The sequence below is a fragment of the Hydra vulgaris genome, chromosome 07 (genome assembly GCF_038396675.1).
Source record: "Hydra vulgaris chromosome 07, alternate assembly HydraT2T_AEP".
In the NCBI taxonomy this organism is placed as follows: domain Eukaryota; kingdom Metazoa; phylum Cnidaria; class Hydrozoa; order Anthoathecata; family Hydridae; genus Hydra; species Hydra vulgaris.
This window is the reverse complement of record NC_088926.1, coordinates 836161-860063: the sequence shown is the minus strand read 5'-3', so window position 1 is coordinate 860063 and position 23903 is coordinate 836161. Positions and strand designations below refer to the sequence as shown.

Sequence of the window (23903 nt, the reverse complement as noted above, 5' to 3'; positions counted from 1 at the left end):
TATGGACGCAATACGACTGCTTGGAGGTGTCCAAGTCGGGAGAGACGGCGAAACCATACACTTCAATGTGGAACAACTAACTATCGGTGCTACTGCTGTTTCTCAAGAAAAAACGAGTGAAGTATCCTCGTCTACTATTCTAAAGCTGATTGATAAAGACTTCGTAGCAGAATTCAAAAATGGCAGCTGGAGCGTGTCTTGGAAATAGCTGATGGAACCACCAACTTTAACTAACAAAATTCCAAACTATCATATCTCTGAGGACATTAAAAGTGAGTACGCAATGGAAATAAGTGAATGGATAGCACAGGGATGGCTGAAACCATTTGAAGGGAGATGTAATGGCATCATTCCATTGATGGCAGTAACTCAACGAAATAAGTTAAAAATACGTCCGGTGATGGACTACCGGGAGTTGAATCAATTTGTATCTAGTCATACTGCAGATGGCGATGTTTGCAGTACCAAACTTCGCAACTGGAGAAAGTTGGGCGAAAATCTTGAGATAATCGACTTAAAGAAAGCGTACCTGCAAATTCGTGTTGACGAAGCATTATGGAAATATCAAGTTGTGGAATATGAAGGGCAGCGTTACTGTCTAACAAGATTGGGTTTTGGTTTAAATGTGGCGCCCAGAATAATGACTAAAATCTTAAAAAAGGTATTATCCTTAGATAATGTTGTCGAGTCTGGGACGGATTCATTTATTGATGATATCATTGTCAATAACAACATAGTGTCAAGTTGCAGAGTTCAAGAACTCTTGAAAAAATATGGCTTGGATTCTAAGTTGCCAGAAAAACTTGTCGGTGGTCGTGTGCTTGGATTGCGAGTGTACAAACAATGCAACCAAGTCTGTTGGAAACGTGACAACATACCCAAAGTTCCGGAAGGAAAAATGACACGTCGGCAAATCTTTTCTTGGTGCGGACAGCTGACCGGACATTTTCCAATAGCAAATTGGCTGCGTCCTTCGTGCAGCTATCTAAAAAGAGTTTCGAGCAGTTGTGGATGGGACTCTTTGGTGAACGAACGAGTTGTTAAATTAGTAAGCAGTTTGAATGAAAGACTTACAAAGGAAGATCCCGTTCATGGGTCATGGAACGTCAAAAACATTTCTGAAGCAACAGTGTGGTGCGATGCAAGCAGTTTAGCTGTTGGCATAGTTTTGGAAGTGGCTGGGGAAATAGTAGAAGACTGTTTGTGGCTGAGGAAACAAGATGATACGGCTCACATTAATCTTGCAGAGTTAGAAGCCGTGATAAAAGGAATTAATCTAGCAACAAAATGGGGATTCGAATGTATTTACATAAAGTGTGATTCGGCTACTGTTGTCGGTTGGTTGAGATCCTTAATTATCGGTGACAAACCCGTTCGAGTACACGGTCTCGGAGAACCACTTGTCCGTCGCCGGTTGTCATTAATTGAAGACCTTGTAAAGGAGTGCAATATAAAATTAAAACTTTTCCTGGTAAAGTCAGCAGAAAACAAAGCCGATGCTCTTACGAGGGTACCACAGAACTGGCTGCATGCAAACCATTCTGCAATGACAGCAAACATTGTACCGCCTGATGTGAAGTCGTTTCATAATCTTCATCACTTTGGAGTCAATCGAACACTTTATTTGATGAAACAAACATATCCGAAGGAGAAAGTTTGCAGAAAAGACGTTGAATCAGTCGTGAAAAGTTGCGAAAGATGTTTATCGGTGGATCCTGCGCCGATTAGTTTGGAAGAAGGAAATCTTGAAGTTGGAAAGAGCTGGCATCGTTTGGCTATTGACATAACCCACTACAAATCAGAGATCTACTTGTCTATTATTGACTGTGGAAAAAGGAGCAAGTTTGCAATTTTGAGAAGGCTACAGAACGAGAAAGAAACAACAGTGTGCTTCCATTTAGAAGAAATATTCCGAGAAAGAGGACCTCCGTGGCAAGTTCTACTTGACAACAGCAAGACTTTTCGCTCAAAACTCGTTGGTGAATTATGCGCAGATTGGGGAGTGTCCATCTTGTTTCGTTGCGCTTACAGGCCATCTGGAAATGGAATTGTTGAACGCCATCATCGCACAATCAAGCGCATGGCAGCCAGAAGTGGCAAAGACCCGTTAAAAATGGTATATTGGTATAACATAGCTCCCAGAAAAAATGGCGAGGAAACATCGCTCCCCTACAAAGCTATATTTTCCTACGAGTGGAAACCACACACAATTTCTGCCAAAACTAACGCGGAAGTTCTCCACAACTATACACAAGGACAAGAAGTATTTGTAAAACCACCTGACTCAAAATGCACGAGCAAATGGAACAGAGGAAGAGTCTCAGATGAAGGACGAGGAGTTTCGGTAGAAATCAATGGATTGCCGAGACACATGTCGGACGTTCGTCCTGCTCCCATTGTAGCTGACTTGTCTATCAGAGAATCGGAAGAACCTATCGCGGATAACCCAAATCTCCGAAGATCGACGCGAGTGCGGAGGTTTCCGAATAAGTATGCGGACTTTGTGATCTAGAGATCAAGGGGTGTTGTAATTAGTGTAAATAACTGTATTATATATAAACTATTGTTGTATTGCGACAGAAGGAACGTTGTGGGTGTGTCATTTATTACATTGTATATAACGTTTATAATGTTTATTATACCCTCGGGGGTATTTGCAAATGTATATATATTGAGTAAAGATATTTACAAAGTGTGTGAGAAAAACGAATATAGAATTAATATTACAAAGAGTTTAAGAATTAATGTTGACTCATCAACAAACTAGAGATCCAGTCATAAGAAATATGGATGTTACTTGTTAGTGATGGTGGTATCATTCCGCATGAAATGGTTATCGTGGCAGCATGAAATGGACTTACTAAAAACCAAATAGTTATGTCTTATTCAGGTAAAACCTGTGTAAGAGGTTAAAAAATAGCAAAGTTTTGAAATTGAGAACCAACAGGGATAATTAATAGTTAACAGTGATACAAGAGCTATCCCACTCAGTGAGATGAGCAATAAAGTTGCCATTAGCAACAATATTGGTAGAGGACTAATAAGATAGGGATTAGTCAATTTGATTAGAAACAACATTAAAAAACAAGTTTAACAAGAATAATAAATAGCAAAAATAAAAGTGATTTTATGAAGAGATGCCGAGCAAAAGCATTTAAAAAAGAGTCGAAGAATTCAACTTTAACATAACAACAAATGGATGAATTGATATGTAAGGTATAATTAGGCATGTGACTATTGTAGCATCTGAAACATGTTTCTAAGAACAAATTACTGTAAAAATTTACTAAAACAAGAACAAATTATTAGAATATATTACTTAGAGCATTATATTAGAAGAACATAGTACTAAAATAACATAGTTCTAAAATAACATAGTACTGGAACGTTAATAAATTCCTGTTTTACAAACACAAATAATGAAAGATACTACTTGAACTCACAATAAAATAATTTATTCATGACAAAAGGTTCTACATCTAGACAAGACAAAATTTTTTTGGTAAAACCAAAACACACAAGAAAATTCTGATGTCAATATTTGAAGCTCTTCAGACTTAAAGGCGTAAAAGGCCCCAAAAAATTGATTTCAGGCCAAAAATGCTAAATTAACTTTAAATATGGTTTGTAAAAGGTTTTTTTTATGTAAGAAAATATTTGTCAAAAAAAAGAAAAGCATAATCTGTTTTTATAATTGCAATTAATGAAATTGTGTGCATCAACTTTTATAAGGTATTTGGTCAGATTGGAGTGAATGGTCTGATTGCAATGTGTCTTGTGGTATTGGAGTTATGAATAAATCAAGAATTTGTTTCAATGATAGCAAATTATGTGTTGGTAAAAGTTATAATATCATAACATGTTTTAGCAATCTAAGCTGTGCAGGTATGTTACTAACTGTTCTATAAATATTTTTATGAAGTGAGCTTTGTATTCTCACACTTTAGTTTATAACATAAAGTGTTTACAGCTGAGTTTTTATTAGATTTAATTTTAAGTGAAAATCAAAAAGGTTGAATACAAAGGATGTACTTAATTTTTTTCAACATTTTAACGAATTAAATACTATCTAACTCTAATATGGTTTTTTATAATTAGCATTTCAATACACAAAAATAATTGAAAGAAATTTAAAACAATCTCTTTACTATCATTGCAGTTATTAAAATTATTTGTATTAATTTTTTTTTAAGGTGTTTGGTCAGATTGGAGTAAATGGTCTGATTGCAATGTGTCTTGTGGTATTGGAGTTATGAATAAATCAAGAATATGTTTCAATGATAGCACATTATGTGTTGGTGAATACTATAATATATCAACTTGTTTTAGCAATGAAAGCTGTGCAGGTACGTTAATAACTGTTCTTTACATATTTTTAATAAGCATTGTTTTATTTTTATTTTTAAAGTAAAGTGTTAACATTTGAGTTTTTCTTTAAGAAATATTTTACTGTAAAGCAAAGAAGTTGAATAAAAATGAAATTCTGTATATTTTAAACATTTTAATATAAATCAAATGCTAAATTTTTTAAAATATAGTTTATCATTTTTATTTTTATATACTTTTTAGAAAAAAAAAATTGAAACAAAATCTGTACTACTTGTTACACTTATTAAGATTATGTGTTCTACATTTTTTAAGGTGTTTGGTCAGATTGGAGTCAATGGTCTGATTGCAATGTGTCTTGTGGTATTGGAGTTATGAATAAATCAAGAATTTGTTTCAATGATAGCGAACTATGTGTTGGTGAAAATTATAATATCACAACATGTTTTAGCAATCTAAGCTGTGCAGGTATGTTACTAACTGTTCTATAAATTTTTTTATGAAGTAAGCTCACACTTTTTTAGTTTGTAACATTAAGTGTTTAGAATTGAGTTTTTATTAGATTTAATTTTAAGTGAAAATCAAAGTTTAATAAAAAATTTAATTGAAATCTTTTATTAGATTTAACTTGAAGTGAAAATCAAAAAAGTTTTGATTTTCACCTGAAATTAAATCTAATAAAAGATTTATTTTAACATTTTAACTAATTAGATACTATATAATTTTAATATGGTTTTATAATTAGCATTTTAATGCACAAAAATAATTGAAATACATTTAAATGAATCTCTTTACTATCATTGCAGTTATTAAAATTATTTATATTAATTTTTTTAAAGGTGTATGGTCAGATTGGAGTGAATGGTCTGATTGCAATGTGTTGTGTGGTATGGGAGTTATGAATAAATCAAGAATTTGTTTCAATGATAGCAAACTATGTGTTGGTGAAAGTTATAATATCACAACATGTATTAGCAATCTAAACTGTGCAGGTATGTTACTAAGTGTTCTATAAATATTTTTATTACATTGTATTCTCTATCTTTTTTAATCTATAATACAAAGTGTTTACGATTGAGTTATTATTAGATACAATTTTTAGTGAAAATCAAAGAAGTTGAATGCAAGTGATAACAATAATAAATAATAACTATTTATTGCTGAAATTTAACAAAATATCAATCAAAATAGTTTATTACAAAAATTTTAATGTTTGAATGTTAAACAAGAGTGACTTTATGTTCGCTTTGAATATATTCATCTAAGCTTTAGTAGAATACTTTCACTGATGTAAATAACACAATAGATGGAGAAAGGCAATTCCTTACAGTGGCTATTTTATTAGGAGTAAAGTTCTCCTTTAATGGTCAACATGCTTTTCTTAATTTCTTTTTGAATTGAATGGAATTTCTTTTTGTATGCGTAGTTTTTCATTAACTGTTCAGGTTTTATTATTGTTTTTGTCATAGATGTACATTGTTTAACATGTATTAATTCGTGGACAATTTATATGCCCATTATAGTATTTGTAGAAAAGAGAAAGAGAAGCAACATTACGACAATGTGATAATGGTTGGAGGTTGGCTGCAAGAGCAGGTTCAACTATGTTTTCAATATGTTTTTGCACCTTGTCTAAAAGAGATAAGGTATCATTAGAAGAACCGCCCCAGATATGGCAACAGTATTCCATACAAGGCCGGATTTGAGATTTATAGAAATAGAGAATGGAATCTGAAGTAAGAAAGTGACGAGCTCGATAAAGAGATGCAACCTTAGCAGATGCTAATTTTTTTGTTAATCCTAAAAGATGAAGAGTAGGTGACTCATCGAGTACATCACCGTTCATAAATATAAGAAGATCTAAATTATTGCGATAACGATTGGCTGAAAAAAATTGAGTTTTATCTGAATTAAATTTCACCAGCCACTGTGAGCCCCATGCTGTAGCAAAAGTGAGATCCTTTTCAAGTTCAAATGCCCCCTCCAAGCAATCAGAGGGTGTTGGTTTCTTATCACGACAAGAATAAATGGTAGGATCATCAGCAAACAATGCCACCTTAGATGTGAGAATATCTGGAAGATGGTTAATGTAAATTATTAGATTCAAGATGAAAAAATGGTTTAAGTAAGTTATTAGATTCAAGATGAGAAATTAAGTGTTTGTTAATTAAAGATTCAAAAACCTTGCTTATGATAGGAAGAAGACTTATGGGACGGTAGTTAGACGAATCAGATCGCTCTCCAGAATTTTTGAAGATTGGGATATCAGATGCTGCTTTCCAGCAGGCTGGAAAAGAAGACTCTCATAAGCACTTGTTGAATAGTTTTGAGAGTATAGACGACAGCTCCTGAGAACACTTCTGCAAGACAATAACAGATGTGTCGTCCAGGCCACAAGCTGTAGAAGAGTCTAGGCAGGAAATCACTTTAGATACAGGTGCTGGAGTGATATGAATGTCAAGCAATTGATCAACCTGTTTGTTGGCAATATCAGGTAGAACGCAGCTAGTGGAATCAAGAGATGATATTGATGAAAAGTTTTTAGCAAACAATTCGGCATTGTCTTTAGGGCAGGTGACAAAGTCTGAACCATACAAGAGAGGAGGAATTATAGATTTGCCCTTATTATTGATATTATTAAATATTCTCCAGAAGTCACGAGAGCCTGATTTTCAAAATGAGATACGATATTTCAAGACCTGAGAAAAACGGGTTTTGGCATTAGACAAAACCTTTTTACAATTGTTTTTAGCAGTAATAAACAGACATGTTTATTACTGCTAGAAACAATTATTTATCGGCAAAACAATTCTGGAGAATTGTTTTGCTGATAAATATGGAAGTAACGGTTTTGATTGGCAATCGCAGCAGCACAGTGTGAGGAAAACCATGGAGGAGAGTGAGGCTTGACCTGGAATTGTCAAGGGGATTAAAAGATTCCATGCCAGCCTGAATCCAGGAAGTTACGTAAGAAACACATTTTTCGACAGGAAGACGAAAGATTTCTACCAAAGGGCCATCATGAAGAAAATCACGGAAAGAATCCCAGTCAGTTTTACTGTAGTTGTAAGAGGTTCGATAATAGGGGGATTCAGGTGATGAAGAAGAATGAGATATTAGTTTTAGAGAGATCAAACTGTGATCAGAAGAACGAGAAAGGGTTGAACAAAGTCTTATAATACCATAATTTAATACCATATTTTAGCAATTGAGATGGTGTAGATTTCTGAAGTGTGTTTAATTTAAACTTAGCATTCTGTTAGCTCTGTTGGTTTAGTAATTTATATGTTGACTGTATTTCCCTTCAGTAGATATCATTACACTTAGATCTTTTTCTAAATTGGAAACTTCAATTTTTATGTTATGATTGTAGTCTAAGATAGTATATTCTCTTTTTTTATTATACTTGCCAAATTATTTTACATTTACTTTCATTAAGCTTCATCTTTCATACATGACACCGTTTGGCTATTTTATCTACATCATTTTGTAATTCATTTCTTAGTGTCTCGAATTCGTCCAGCTCAGCAAAAGTCTTACTGTCATCAGTGTATATTTTTGTTATGTGGAAATGTTAACAAGGAAGGTCATTTATAAATATTGCAAAAAGGGGTCCAAGTTCTGATCCTTGTATTACATCGCTTCTAATTGGACTTCAGTAGACTGGTTTCCACCTAATTTTAAGATATATTTAAAAACTTAACTGTAATTGACAAAAGCAATTGACAAAAGAATATTAAATAGTATTGATATGTCTAATTTTATAATAATTTATCAATTTATCAATTTGAATCAAATGTAAATACTTGACAAAGAAAAAGTTAAAACAATGCCTTTACTTACCATTATAAAAATGTTTTATTAAGAATATGTTTTATTTTTGAGGTGTTTGGTCAGATTGGAGTGAATGGTCTGATTGCGATGTGTCTTGTGGTATTGGAGTTATGAATAAATCAAGAATTTGTTTCAATGATAGCAAACTATGTGTTGGTGAAAGTTATAATATCACAACATGTTTTAGCAATCTAAGCTGTGCAGGTATGTTATTAACTGTTCTATAAATATTTGTATGAAGTGAGCATTGTATTCTCACACTTTAGTTTATAACATAAAGTGTTTACAGCTGAGTTTTTATTAGATTTAATTTTAAGTGAAAATCAAAAAGGTTAAATACAAAGGATGTACTTAATTTTTTTCAACATTTTAACGAATTAAATACTATATAACTCTAATATGGTTTTATAATTAGCATTTTAATACACAAAAATAATTGAAAGAAATTTAAAACAATCTCTTTGCTATCATTGCAGTTATTAAAATTATTTGTATTAATTTTTTTTTAAGGTGTTTGGTCAGATTGGAGTGAATGGTCTGATTGCAATGTGTCTTGTGGTATTGGAGTTATGAATAAATTAAGAATTTGTTTTAATGATAGTAGATTATGCATTGGTGAAAGTTATAACATAACAACTTGTTTTAGCAATCTAAGCTGTGCAGGTACGTAACTAACTGTTCTATAAATATTACAGTTAATTTTTTATTAGATACAATTTTAAGTTTTAAATTAGATGGTTTATTAATAATAAATTTCTCTCTTAATGGACAGCATTCCTTTTTGAATTGAATAGAGTTTCTTCTGTATGTATATTGTTCCATTAACACTTCAGGTTTTGTTATTATTTTTGACATAGATATTCAGCATTTAACTAATATTAATTCGTGGACAATTTTAAAGCATTTGAATAAATCTCTACTTGTTTTAGCAATGTAAGCTGTGCAGGTACCTTAATAACTGTTCTATCAGGTATGCAGAGTCCCAAAAAGGACTCCAAATTAAAAAGCCACAAAAAGAGTAATTCTTTCTAGTTTTGGTATCCAGAAGCTTTAAAAATATAAAAAAGCTTATGACTACTAATAGGGAAAAAGTCAAAGATTTTAGGTTAGAGGAACAATCAATTTATGAACCCGAAGTCCTTAGGTATAATGGTGGCAAGGACTCCAGGACTCCGGAATTAAAAATAGTTAGTTCCAACTCATTAAACTTCATAGTTTTTTTTTTATAGCAGATCCTAAATTAACCAACATGTTTAGAGCTTCTGGACACCAGAGACCATAAAAAAATAAAGATATAAAGCCGGAGTCCTTTTGGGACTCCACATCCCTATTTTACATAATCCTTTTTATGAAGTGATGTATTCTTACATCAGGTCTTGTAATAAAATGTTAGGCATAGTGCATTTCATGTATGAATGAGCAACTTTACATAAAGCTATGCTATTTATGTTGAGCTAAAAACTTTTTTGTTTTGTAATAAAAATAATTTGAAAGTTTAAAAGCTGCACAGCGTTGTTACAAAAGTTTTAATTACAAATATAAAAAAGAAGTTATTTATTCAACCCTTTTTATTTTTTTTACTAGAAATGAAATTCGTTGTCAAAAATGAGCTCAAAGTGCATGCTTTAAATTAATAACACTATTAAACTATTAAAAAGACATTACTAACAACTTTTTTCATCAGATTTAGATTGTTGAATAAAAACAGTATAAATAAATATATAAAATAACCTAATAATAAATTATAATTTAAACAAAAATATTTTAATAAAAACTTTTTTAATTCAAAAAAAAATTAAAATTCTTTTATTAATTTTAAGAAAAGTTCATGTGCCTAAATCTTTTTTAAGTTTTGAAATGTTTTAATTGATATAAAATGTTAAAACAAATTATATGGCTTAATATATGGATGTATTTATTTCCTGTTAACCAACCATGTCATTAATTATTGTTTTAAAATGACTAGTCAAAAATAGCAATTTAAACCGTGACCTAAAACATAAAATTAAGTTCTAAAGCTTTCGAGTAAACAAAAATAACTCATGTAAACAAAATCAACTGTAGTAAGATTTTTAAAATGCAAGCACAAAACAAAGTTCTGAAATTATTAGAAAAAGGTGGAAGGCCAAGGCTAAAACATTCAAGGCTCATTTATAAAGATAAATTTACCATTTCAACTTAGATGTTGCAATGAATTGATGCTTTTGCCCTAAGGCTCTAATCATAGAAATACAAATGTTTTATTTAGAGCCAACTTGCTCTGAAATTTCCTTGACAATAAAACCATGTGCTCGAAAAGTGTCCCGGTGTTTAAAAATAATATTTTATATTGGAATGGGGAAAAAAGTTTTTGTTAAATTTGTACCACTTAAATTTATTTATTATTACTACTAATCATGTCATTTTTACAAATTTATAAATTTATTTGTTCTTTTTATGATATATATGTTTTTTTTTTTTTTTTTTAAGATTTTTATGCAAAATATTTTTTTTAAGTACGTTGTTATGCTAGTTGTCACAAATCTTTTATGGGAGATATTTGTGTTTGTTTGTATTGTCTATGCAGTTTATTGTGTTGATTTTAATTAGTTTATTTATAAACTACTGTATGCAATCAACTATAAATACAGTTTTAAATAAATAATTAACTGTAAATCAAGGAAGTAGAATACAGATGATATGCCTATTTTTTTATAAACATTTTAATTTAAGTTTAATTTTAACTAATTTTAAATAGGGTTATCATTGTTACTTTTTTATATGAAAATACTTGACAAAGAAAAAAATTAAACTTTAATGAATCAAATTTAAAAAAATTAAAAATTAATATTTTATTCCATTTTTTATTATCCCATTTTTTATTATCCCATTTGTTAAGTATATTAAATTTTCAAGGCATTTGGTCAGATTGGAGTCAATGGTCTGATTGCAATGTGTCTTGTGGTATTGGAGTTATGAATAAATCAAGAACTTGTTTCAACAATAGCAAATTATGTGTTGGTGAAAGTTATAATATAACAACTTGTTTTAGTGATGCAAGCTGTGCAGGTATGTTAATAACTGTTCTATAAATATTTTTATAAAGTATTGTGTTCTTACAGCTTCTTAATCTAAATCAAAGTGTTTACAGTTAAAACAACTTCTGTTAAATTGAAAAATTTAAAAGATTTCAGAACATAAGTAATAAAATTATAAAGAGTAAGTTTATTATCCAGTGTGTTAAAAAGAAAGACACATCTTACAAAACTTACTTAAAAAAATGTTATTATACATAAAATCTAACAAAATATTGTTAAAAGCCATCATATCAAACAATATTTATTATATTTGTAACAAATATTTATAAAAAAAAAAAAAGAAAAAAGAAAAAAGAAAAATAAGAATCAACAGCCTGCTTTTTAGTCATGATCTAAAGCGTAGAACAAAAAAAACTTATTTATTTAACTTTTTTATTTTACTGGAAGTAAATTCCTTGCAAACATCAAAAAATGAGCACAAACTGCATGCATTAAAAAAAGTAAAAATTAATAATGCAAGTGAAGTTATATCGAATGTTTTGTAAAAAAAAAGATCATTAAATTTTACATAAAATTGCTGGTAAAAAACTTAACTATTGCACACTTTTTAATTTTAGAATATTTAAAGTGTTAAGTTTACTACTTGCTGACTTTTCAAAAATAAAAAATAATTGTAATTTGCAAAATTGTGAATACATATTCAAGAAATAAACCAAAATCAAATTGTAGCAAATTTTTATTCACTTAGACAAAACATAATTGTGTCAAATATCAAGATAATAAACAAAATATTTAAATGAACCAGAAGCAAAATAAACATTTGATTTTTACATAATATTTCTACATTGTTTGTTGTTAATTATTTTAAGCGGACTTAGCGTAATTTGCGATGTAAAAAGTAAATGTTGTTAAAATGAAAAGCAAATATATACAATTTTATAGCGTTGAAGATTCCATTAGACAAATAGATTAAGCATTTTTCATTCATCAAAAGGCCTGTTACATCTTCTTAATCTATAATATATGGTATTTACACTTGCATTTTTTATTAAATGAAATTTTAACAAAAAATCAAAAGAATTGAATGCAAAGAATATGCTTAAGTGAAATAAATCTCATCATTGTTATTATTTTATATGAAAATACTTGAAAAAAAATTTAAACAATGTCTTAAATCACAATTGCTAAGATTATGTATACAAAATTTTCCAAGGTGTTTGAAAATATGTTTTATTTTTGAGGTGTTTGGTCTGATTGGAGTGAATGGTCTGATTGCAATGTGTCTTGTGGTGTTGGAGTTATGAATGAATCAAGAATTTGTTTCAATAATAGCAGTTTATGTGTTGGTGAAAGTTATAATATAACAACTTGTTTTAGCAATGTAAGCTGTTCAGGTACATTAATAACTGTTCATATCAATACATAAAGGTGGTTTTGAGTTATAGCCATTAGTTTTCAAATGTAATTATACTTGGTTTTTTTTCCCTTTCATGGATGCTTATATTGTTTATAGAAGTATTGAGAAATGGGACCATATTAGTAAAGTTATTTGTTTTCTATTTATATTAATCTAAAAACTTTTTATCTCAGCATAAACAAACAGTTAAAAATATTTCAATTTAAACATGAAAAAAATTATTCAAAAATGTTATATAATATTTATAACAAAACACTACAAACCAAAGAATGTCGTATTTGATAATTGCCATCATATAAAATCTTCAATCATTTATTAAAAAATAAGTTTTATATTTTTTATTTAGTATTAAATAAATGATTTTTAATAATAAAATAAATACGAGATTTAAAAACTTAATAATGTTGTGCTGAAAAAGTGCAATAACAATTTGATAATGTTGTGTGAAGATGATTAAAATGGGTTTTCATTAAATATACTTTTATTCAAAACTTTTGTCTTACACATGTACTAGATACAATATATTTTATTATTTACTCTTTCTTTATTATTATTATTTGTTGTTTATAACTTATTTCTTTGTTGTTGTTCATTCATTTTTTTAATATATTGTTTCTTTTTTATTATTCATTGATTTTGTAGTTATTATTGGTTTTTTTTGTATAACTTGTCTAATTTAAAATAATTAAAATAATATCTGTTATAATATGTTGTTTCTATACAATCTATATATGAAAACCTTAATAAACATAATTTAATTTAAAATAATAAAGATATATATATGAAAACATGTTTAATAAATGTTTGTTTTTTATTATCTATTATTTTTTTATATTTTTATTAAATTTATTTTACTTTTGGCATCTAGTAAAAAAAAAAATACAGTGGAGAAAATAGAATTAGCCTCACCATGTACTGACCCAATATTTTGTAAATCTGTAAGCAAGTTTGTGTGGTTGATCTTTTGTATCCACACACATGTAATTGTTGTTACAAACAACAACTTTTTAGATTATAATATAGCATAATTAAATTGCGGTACATTTGATAAAACCATAGAGTGTATAATACTTGATATTTGCGATAACAAATAGAATTAGCCTCATCAATAATTATTTTCAGTTTACTTGTACATTTTGATTTAATGATACACATTTGTGACTTGTTTTTTATTATCATTTTTCAGTTTTTCAGTTTCAGTTTTTTTGCTTTTTGATACCTTAGTTTGAAATGGGATGTGGTAAGTGTTTAACGAATGAAGAATCAGCACTAATCAAAGCATACAAAGATATAGGCTTATCTAATCAGGAAATTGCAAAGAAAATTAAAAGATCTCCAAAAGTGGTAATAATTACTTCAAGATTGGTGTTAATTATGGAGCTTATAATGGAAGTGGTGACAAACATAAAAGTGATAACCGTACTAAACTAGTTATTGTACGTCGTGGTGCTGCTCAGCACATGACTGCATCTCAAATTTGTGCTGATTTACATTTACCTGTATCTGTTCAATGTATGAGGCAAATCTTACATGAAGATCCAAACACAGTTTGGAAAAAGTGTAAACCAAAACCAAAACTTGCTGCTCGTCATAAAGAAGTTAGATTACAATTTGCAAGAACACATGTCTTGGCAGGAAGAATGGCATCAAGTTCTCTTTAGTGATGAAAAAAAGTTCAATCTAGATGGTCCTGATGGCTATCAATATTACTGGCACGATCTTCGAAAGCAGAAAGAAACTTGAATGAGAGGCATCTTTGGTGGTGCAGCTGTTATGGTTTGGGGGGCTTTTTCTCCAACTGGCATGGATTTCAACAAAAATGAAGTCACAGGACTACATTGGCTTATTAGAAATAAGTTTGCTTGAACATGGTGAGGAATTGTTGGGTAAAAGTTTCACTTTTCAACAAAGTAATGTTGCTTTCCATAATTCAAAGCTTACAAAAGCTTGGTTTAGCAAAAAAAATATTTACGTAATGGAATAACCCGCATGTAGTCCAGATCTTAACCCAATTGAAAATGTATGGGGAATACTTTCTAGAAAGGTTTACGAAAATGGTAAGCAATTTGAATCCACCTTGGAGCTGAAAACTTGTATCAGAGAAGCTTGGAATGAAATATCTATAGAAACTCACACTAGTCCGAAATGGCTCAAAACTTGAACTTTTTTTTTTTGTTATTTTTTTTTTTTTTTTTTTGTTATTTTTATTTGTGAGCTGGAACATTCCGTTATTATATGCATGGGTTTAGGAAAATCCTTAGTTTAAAAAAAACATTAGTGTACTAAGTGGTAGTTGTAGATGTTTTGTTTGCATATAACAAAAGCATAATATTTATTATATTGAGTCTTTTTTATCACAATTAAGTTAAAATGATAAACACTAAACAATTTTAATTCACATTTATTCTTCCAAACAAATAAAAATCACATTGATTATTTCTTTTTACATTCTACAAATGTTTGCTGTTAAATTCGACCACTGATGCTTCCAATTTCATTTCATATTCTGGGTGATGAGAGGGCCTTTTAAGTCTAGTCCAATGAACACTGAAGCTGTGATGAATAGACTCAGTTGCTTGTTTGCTGTAATGCCCCAAAGACTCTTTTCTCTGAGCAACAAAGTCTTAAATGTGATAAAAAACTGAATGAGCCTCTGGAGTGACACTGACCATTGTAAGTTGAAGAAAGAAAGGAGCTTTTAAAGCTGTTGATTTTATCAATATAGCTTTCCTCCAGTGCATTGCCAAAACAAGCTGTCACAACAGAGTCAAATTTCCTGAATGTCTCAATGATGGGAAATGTTTTAAAAGCGCAATTTTTCTCAGCAAGCTGTTTCAATACATCAATGTTTTTCAAAAGTTTGTGACATTCATTCCCAGCAAATTGACCTCCATGAAAAGGCTAACATTTGATGTGAAGAGCTGATGGCCACTCATCAGCCTTTGATCAGCGGTCCTTCAGTGCTTTGCAGAGGTGATTAACAACACCCAGGAGTAGATGAAGATGAGCATTCCATCTTCCACAGAGATAAGGAGATCATGAATGACATTTGAATGGCATCATGAATGACATCATGAATGAACTGCTTTGCTCTTTTTAGATCCTTGCCAGCATTTTCAAAGGCTCTGAAACACTTCTGCTACTTTCATTTCACATGAAACAAAGTATTTCACATTGTTTGGTATAATTAGTTTCAGGATTGGTGTAATTAGGTTCAGGATTTCATAATTTTCTGGAACATCTTCAGCAATGGCTACAAGAAACTGACGTTTAACACTATTGTCCTTTCCAAGCTGAGAAGTGAATAACTTTCTTTTAGGTGGACAGAGTGGTTGAGATGGTAGATCCTCCTGGATTCCAAGGGTAATTTTTAGAAAACCGCCACCTCCATCTATGCCAAGTTTTACTATGTGATCATTAAAAACTTGTCTTCTCTTCAAAATTTCACCTGTAAATGCAGAGAGTTCTTTGCAGTGGACCACTGTTTGATGACTGATTTTATTCTGATCATGATGAACATTAATTGTTGTTTGGGTGAAGTGATCAGAAAGCTGCTTACCAAGTTGAGAAAATTTCTCACGAAAGTTGGTCTCAACTATTTTGGATTTTGACACTTAATTGAGAGTTGTAGCAAGTTTTTTAATTCCTGTATTGGACAATCATGTGTTAGATTGCACATGCACTAAATCTTGGGCAGTCAACTCAGATTCTTTTTTGAAGAGTTCCTTTCGACATGCAGGGCCTAAAACGTAATAGAAGTGAGAAAAATGAAATTTTTCTCACTTCTACTTTCCTTTCTATGTAGAATTTTTTTTTACTTTTCATCAATTTCGTACAAAGGTAAGTATTATTGTATTCCTTTAAACAAAGGCTTGTCCATGGAAAGTTGATAAAAAATCATAATATTAGTTGTTTGTTTAAATTCAAAGGTAAAATTACAAATATATCTGTAAAAAGTAAAATATATCTTCCAAAACAATACCTTGTGTTATAGACAATAGTCTTCCACCCCGAGATCTTCTTATTTTGATGGTTCCATGGGGAGATGCATCCTTTGAAAGAAATAAAGATGATGCAATCTGTTCTCCACCTTCAAAATTTTAGATGCAAGCAGCTTCATATTCTTTCTGAAGGTAGATTTACTGCAAGTGTGAGGAAAACTTCTTCTAATGATTGTTAAGCAGTTTGAACATTTTTTCTCAGATTTTAGATGATGGTGATGATGATGATGGAATGCTTGATGTTTCCAAGGGGTGTCTCTTGAGGCGGCTAATTTTGCAAATGAGACAATCACAGTCCTGGCCTCTTGTTGAGGGACGAGTTTCACTTTGGTTAAAATTAAAAAGACTTGGAAGTGTCACATTTTTGCCATTGTGCCTTTTTTGAAGGTTAACTCTGCAGCGATCACAAACTTCCAAGGGAACCCTTTGATCGATAAAATCAATTTCATCAGAAATATTTCTTTGACTTGCTCAATCAAGGAGGTTAAAACTCTTTCAGACTTTCACACAAAGAAAGCAAACAGTTTTTCTGCAATCATCACGGGATTTAGCTGAGTTAGGGATTTTTAATGAAATAACTTGATTTAACACAAGTCATATACCAAAGCAACTAAAGGCCAATGCCTTTTCCCAAAAAAAGATAAAATTTTTTTTTGCCAGATAGGCGCCCTTATTATGAGATTGTGCAAACTACAAATATAGCATTTTTAGCTTAATTCAAAAAGCATTTATTTCTGTCCTGTTATAATTACTTATACTTTGAACTTATAAATGAGGTGTTTAGAACTAGATTTTTTAGGAATGAGTAAAAATCCTAATAAAAGAAAGATTTTTATAAACTTTTAAACACAATAACGTAAAAGTTAATTTCCAAACACTCATATATGCTACATATAAAAACATTTGGATAGTATTTCCAGTTTAGAATGAGTCAAAATCATTTTTTTCAATAATTATGTCAACCCGCATTTCTTAATAAAATGTTAAAAATTCAAAATCAATTTTCTGTCTCGGACAAAATAGTTTGATTTCAATTTTTTCATTTTTTGAAATGGGAGCATGTGTACTTTAATTCCCCTAAAGGGTTTCTTCAGAAACTCAAGTTCAAGTTTTGAGCCATTTCGGATTAGTGTGAACTATCCAAAATCTTGTGACTAATATGTCTAGTCACATATTTGAAGGCATTAAAAACTCAGGAAGCAATACTAAATATTAAATGAGCGTAAAACAAAGTATTTTCTGTATTTTCTTGTATATAACGTAAATGAGGCTAATTCTATTTTCTCCACAAATCGAATGCTTTTAATTTTTTTTCCATTTGTAATTAATTAAACATACCAATTTATAAACTTTTTTGTTATAGTAGAAGATAAAAGAAATAAAGTAGATTTAATAATTATTTCACTGCCACTTTTGTTAAATTAGAACAAAAAATAAAGGTGAGGCTAATTCTATTTTCTCTGCTATATATATTTATTTATCTTTACCAAAAACTGGTTGTCTTGTAAAATTTGGAAGCATTATTTCTACACCGCTGTTTTTAATTAAAAAGAAAATTTAGCAAAAAAAAATCATATGGAAAAACAAAACAAATAATTTTATTGAAATTGTTGAACAATTTTTTAATTTTTTATATTTTTATTTAAGTAATAATTAAGACCCTAGTTCTCTAGCTTTGACAGTTAGAGAAATTCAAAAAAAAATTTTTACAAATTATACTGAATAAAAATATAATATTCTCAGAGTGTGAATGCCAGACCTATATTATTTTATAAAACCTGAAAATCTCTTACGACATGCTTTCAGCAAAAGTAGGAATGATGGGCAACATGGAGTAGAAGGTATTAAAGGTATTAAAAATACAGACCTAAATTTATGTAATAATAAGGCATAATTTTCAGGTATTGTTTTTATACAATCTAATTATGATTAAAAAATTTTTAAAATGTTATTATTTATGACTTTCAAATTGATAAATTTAATTTTCAAATGTATAATAAAAATATAAAAAAGGCAAATAAACTTGTAAACAATTGTTTGAAATCTTAATTAATAAAGATTAGGTTGATAGTCGACATTCAATCAAAACTCACTGTTTAGTATTGGTTGTAATAGTTTTAATTTACTTTTTTTTTCAAATATCGACTGAAAACTGCTTTGGGCAAACATTCTATATATCTTAATTTTTAAAAATTTTTATGTCTTATCCACTAAAATTTTTAAAACATTTTTCTTTACAATTATCAGAACGGTCTCCATTGTTTTTTTATTTTTTTTAGCAACTTGTTTTAGCAACATAAGCTGTGCAAGTACTTTACTAACTGTTCTATAAATATTTTTTTGAAGTATTGTATTCTCATTTTTTTAAATCTATAACATAAAATATTTACACTTGAATTTTTATTAAATACAACGTAAAACATTTACAGTTAAGTTTTTCTTTGGGAAATATTTAATTGAAAATCGTAAAAAAGTTGAATACAAATGGTATTCTTAATTTTTTAAACATTTTAATTTAAGTCAAATTTAAAAATACTTTTAAATATAGTTTTATCATTGTAGCTTTTACATTTAAAAATATTTGATATAAAAACTAAAGTGTTTTGTTATTGCAGCTATTAAAATTATTGGTATAAATTTTATTAAGGTGTTTGGTCAGATTGGAGTGAGTGGTCTAGTTGCAACGTGTCTTGCGGTATTGGGGTTATGAATAAATCAAGAATTTGTTTCAATGACAGCAAATTATGTGTTGGTGAAAGTTATAATATAACAACTTGTTTTAGCAACGTAAGCTGTGCAGGTAAGTAACTAAGTGTTTTATAAATATTTTAGCGCAGTATTGTATTCTCACACTTTTTAAATTTATATCATAAAGTGTTTACAGTTGAATTTCAAGTGAAAATCAAAAAAGTTGAATACAAATGATGTCTAAATTTATTCAACATTTTAAAAATTAAATAATAAATAAATTTAAAATGGTTTCATTATTAGTATTTTATTATACAAAATAATTGAAAGAAAATTAAAACAAATTCTTTACAATGCAAGCGCATTGCTTGACAATGTGCTTGCATGCTTGTACAATCTAAAAAGGCACATTTTTTTGGTAAAACAATGACCAAGGTACACAAAAAAAAATGATAAATAACTATAAACATAGTTTTATCATTATTACTTCTAAATGTGAAAATACTTAACAAAAAGGAATTAATGTTATGTCTTTACTATTATGAAATTTATTAAGATTATGTGTACTTCATTTTTCAAGGTATTTGGTCAGATTGGAGTGATTGGTCTGATTGCAATGTGTCTTGTGGTATTGGAGTTATGAATAAATCAAGAATTTGTTTCAATGATAGCAAATTATGTGTTGGTGAAAGTTATAATATATCAACTTGTTTTCGCAATGTAAGCTGTGCAGGTATGTTAATAACTGTTCTATAAATATATTTATCAAGCAATTAAATCACACACTTTTAAAATTTATAACATTTAAATTAATATTATATCATTATTAGTGTTTAGAGTCAAGTTTTTATTTCATACAGTTTTAACTGAAAATTAAAAAGTTTTTATTTGATAAAGTTTTAACTGTTACTAAAATAAGTTGAATACAAATGATATAATTTTTTTTTTCAAAATATCAATTTGAATCAAATGCTAAATAGGTTTAAATATTGTTTTATCATTGTTACTTTTAAATGTGAAAGTAGTAGTCTTTACTATTTTAAAATTTACTAAGATTATGTATACTAAATTTTTCAAGGTATTTGGTCAGATTGGAGTGAATGGTCTGATTGCAATGTGTCTTGTGGTATTGGAGTTAAGAATAAATCAAGAATTTGTTTCAATGATAGCAAACTATGCGTTGGTGAAAGTTATAATATCACAACATGTTTTAGCAACTTAAGCTGTGCAGGTACGTTACTAGTTGTATTAATAATATTTTTAATAAGCAATGTAATTGCACACTTTTTAAATTTATATCATGAAGTGTTTACAGTCAAGTTTTTATTAGATACAATTTTAACTGCAAATCAAAAATGTTTATTTTAAAATCTTTAGGAAAAAAAGATTTTTTTTTGATAGTTATTACTAAGACTCTCTTATTTATCCACTCAATCATATTTTGATATTTATATTTAAGTATACATCTAATAATATAATTTTGTAGATTAAAGATAAATATTTTTGTTACTGTATAGAATTATGTTAGTATCTATTTAACCGTCTATATAGATTATATACCTATAATAACGTATAATTAATTTATATAATACTATATAACTATCTTCATATCTATATATATAACTATGATTATATTTATAATCATATAAGTCTTATGTAAGATAATCTTTCAAGTTATATAATTTTTTATATATTTACATAACTACCATTGTTTATTATTTAAACTTTATTCATTATTTTTACATTTAATTTTATTCTTTTCTTCATGTTTATTTTAATATTTTCTGCCTAAATGTTGAGTCCATATTGTTTGTTGTTGTTTGTGTTTTTGTTAGTTATCAATACTATTTAATTAATTTTCATATAATTTCTCTGTGATGCAATACAGATATATTTTATTCATACACTTTGTCAAAATACAATAAGTTATGTTATTGTAGATTTTGTTTTCTTAAGTAAGTTTACTTTGTTTTAAATCTACTCTCTTTAATACACAATTTGTCAAAATACATCTGTCAAATTGTTTTATAATAGATTTTGGTTTCTAACGTAAGTCCACAATGCTTTTTATCCACCCTCTTTACTATTCAGTTAGTCAAAATATGTATGTCAAATTGTGTTATAATAGATTTTTTTTGTTATAATAGATTTGTTTCTTACATAAATCCACATAAATTTATCAAAATACATTTGTCAAATTGCGTTACAATAGATTTTGTTTTCTAATGTAAATCCACTTTGCTTTATATTCACTTACTTATTATACTCTCGTCTTATTCGATATATCCTTATTCACTCTTATTCATTCTTAAGCCTCTGTGCTTATATAAAACACTAATAATCCTAATCATTATAATCCTAACCCATGATAACATTTCTCACTATCAGCTTATGGAAGTTAAAAGAAATGCAATTTTTGTTTAAAAAATGTTAACAGATTACCACAGAGCCCTTTTATGCAAGTGCTCTAATTCATGGACTCATGCTAAATAGTAATGTGCCTGGTATCCAGTTTGGACCCACTGACCTGGTAGTTTGGCTGTTTTACCCGCATGGGTACCTGGAATTGGCCATTTTGTTGCAGTAATCTGTACTGGGTATCTTCAAAAAAATATTTAATAAAACTTAACCTCAAAGGGATTCCAAACCTCCGAGACATGCTGTGTTCATGTTAATGAAAATGACAAAGAAAAATGTTTGGGCTAAATATTTTTGATTAGAACAAAAGAATAAATAAATACCAAGAAAAACTAACTTTTTTATTTTAGTCAAAGCTCATTTTATTGTAGGCCCAAAAGTCAGCATAATATACACTGCAATCTACAGAATTGATAATTTATTCAAGTGCGTTTTATTGCTAAGAGTTTCAGTACATGACATCATTGATTGTCTTTGTTTGTGTAAGAGATCAATTATGTAAACAAAAATTATGTCAAAAAACTTGACATATATAGGCAAACAGCGCTAGAGATTTCACAAGTTTTTATTCAAACTTTTTAATATAAAGCCGGTGCAGGGTTTGGTCTCTTGGACTCGGACATGGTATTTTCTTTTGGGTACTCAGAATTGATGACTCGGCATAAACTGGTTCTGGCACATCTCTAATGCTAAATGCAACCAATTAGATTTGCTCACTTAAAATTTTCATCTCAAAACTCCTCAAAATGGTATTGTTTTAACTGTATTTGGTTTATTTAGTGCTATTGAACTCTTGTTAACATGCAAGAATCCACAAACTACATCCTCAAGTTTTTGTTTGTCTCTGATTCACTTAAGAAACATATTTAAAGAACTTAATTGTTAATACTATGATGTTATTGGCTTTAATAAAAATGTTAAACCTAATTCAGATCTATATCTTTACCTCAAAATTGCATCACTTCTTTAGCACTTTGATAACCTGTGCAGTCTTATTAGCACATTTCCAATTTATATTTTAATGATACCAATATAACAGACATACCTATTAATGGATTCAACAAAGCATTTCCCCAATGAGGCTAAAAAAGCTTGTGCTTTTTTATATATGCAGTTCAATTAAATTTATATAGTTCATCTTGACTTAAGATATATTTATTAGGTTGGTGCAAAAGTAAATTCGCATAATTTCAGAGTCAAATATGATGCACATGCGTAGTGCAAATGCAAACAATATATATATTAGTTGAAAGCGCAATCTTTTTTGCACATTTTAAATTGTAAATTCTAATTTTTTAATAACATTGTATATATATAATTCTTTTTTAGAAAATGTCCATAGAAAAAATGCATTTTAGACATTGCATGTTGTACGAAAATTGGCAGGGTAAAAATGCAACAAAAGCAACAGAAACAATTTATTCTGTTTATGGTGTGGATGCTCTTAATGTTCGCAATTGCCAGAAGTGGTTTGCTAAGTTTCGCGGCAGAGATTTTGATCTTGAGGATAAAGAAGGCCACCGGAACTGGAAACAGACAATTTAGAGGAATTGCTTGAAGAAGACCCACGGCAATCGACTCAAGAATTAGCAGAACAACTTGGAGTTGATCATCCGACTGTTTTAAGACGATTATACGACATTGGAAAGGATTAAAAGGTAGGAAAATGGGTCCCACATGACTTGACTGAAAACAACAAAATGCAACATTTGAGCACCTGTATTTCTCATATGGCTAAGTACAAAAAAAGGAATTTTTGTAGAAAATTGTAACGGGTGATGAAAAGTGGGTTTATTATGATAATCCTTCCAACAAAACACAGGGGTTGAGTCCTAGTCAATCAGCATCTGTCTCACCTAAAGCCAATATTCATCGAAAAAAGGTAATGCTTATTGTATGGTGGGATATGAAAGGTATAATATACTATGAACTGCTGAAACCGAAGCAAACTATTAATGCTGTACGCTACTCGCAACAATTGAGATGTTTGAATGAAAAAATCTTAGAAAAAAATTCTGGACCGGGTCATGGAAACCGTAAAGTCATAATGCTGCACGACAATGCTCAGCCCCATGTTGCTATGAGAACCAAGGAAACTATTTTAAAACTAGGCTGGGAAGTCTTGCCACATCCTGCGTATTTACCAGACATGGCACTATCAGATTACCGCTTGTTCTCTTCAATGGAACATTTTTTATGGGA

At 29.4% G+C, this 23903-nt stretch overlaps 1 protein-coding gene across 3 annotated transcripts in view; it reads left to right on the top strand.

Annotated features, from left to right (window-relative positions):
* The window catches only part of LOC101238762 (uncharacterized), a 161455-nt gene that overhangs the window by 31606 nt on the left and 105946 nt on the right, over nt 1-23903 (top strand). For 2 of the 3 annotated variants that reach the window (XM_065800744.1, XM_065800745.1), the window contains 10 exons: nt 3733-3885; nt 4194-4346; nt 4642-4794; nt 5166-5318; nt 8212-8364; nt 8671-8823; nt 11056-11208; nt 19243-19395; nt 19864-20016; nt 20362-20514. In XM_065800744.1, coding sequence (XP_065656816.1) covers nt 3733-3885; nt 4194-4346; nt 4642-4794; nt 5166-5318; nt 8212-8364; nt 8671-8823; nt 11056-11208; nt 19243-19395; nt 19864-20016; nt 20362-20514 — 1530 coding nt within the window. Of the gene's footprint in view, nt 1-3732; nt 3886-4193; nt 4347-4641; nt 4795-5165; nt 5319-8211; nt 8365-8670; nt 8824-11055; nt 11209-12418; nt 12572-19242; nt 19396-19863; nt 20017-20361; nt 20515-23903 lie in introns of all 3 variants that reach the window. The other variant, XM_065800743.1, reaches the window with a different exon arrangement.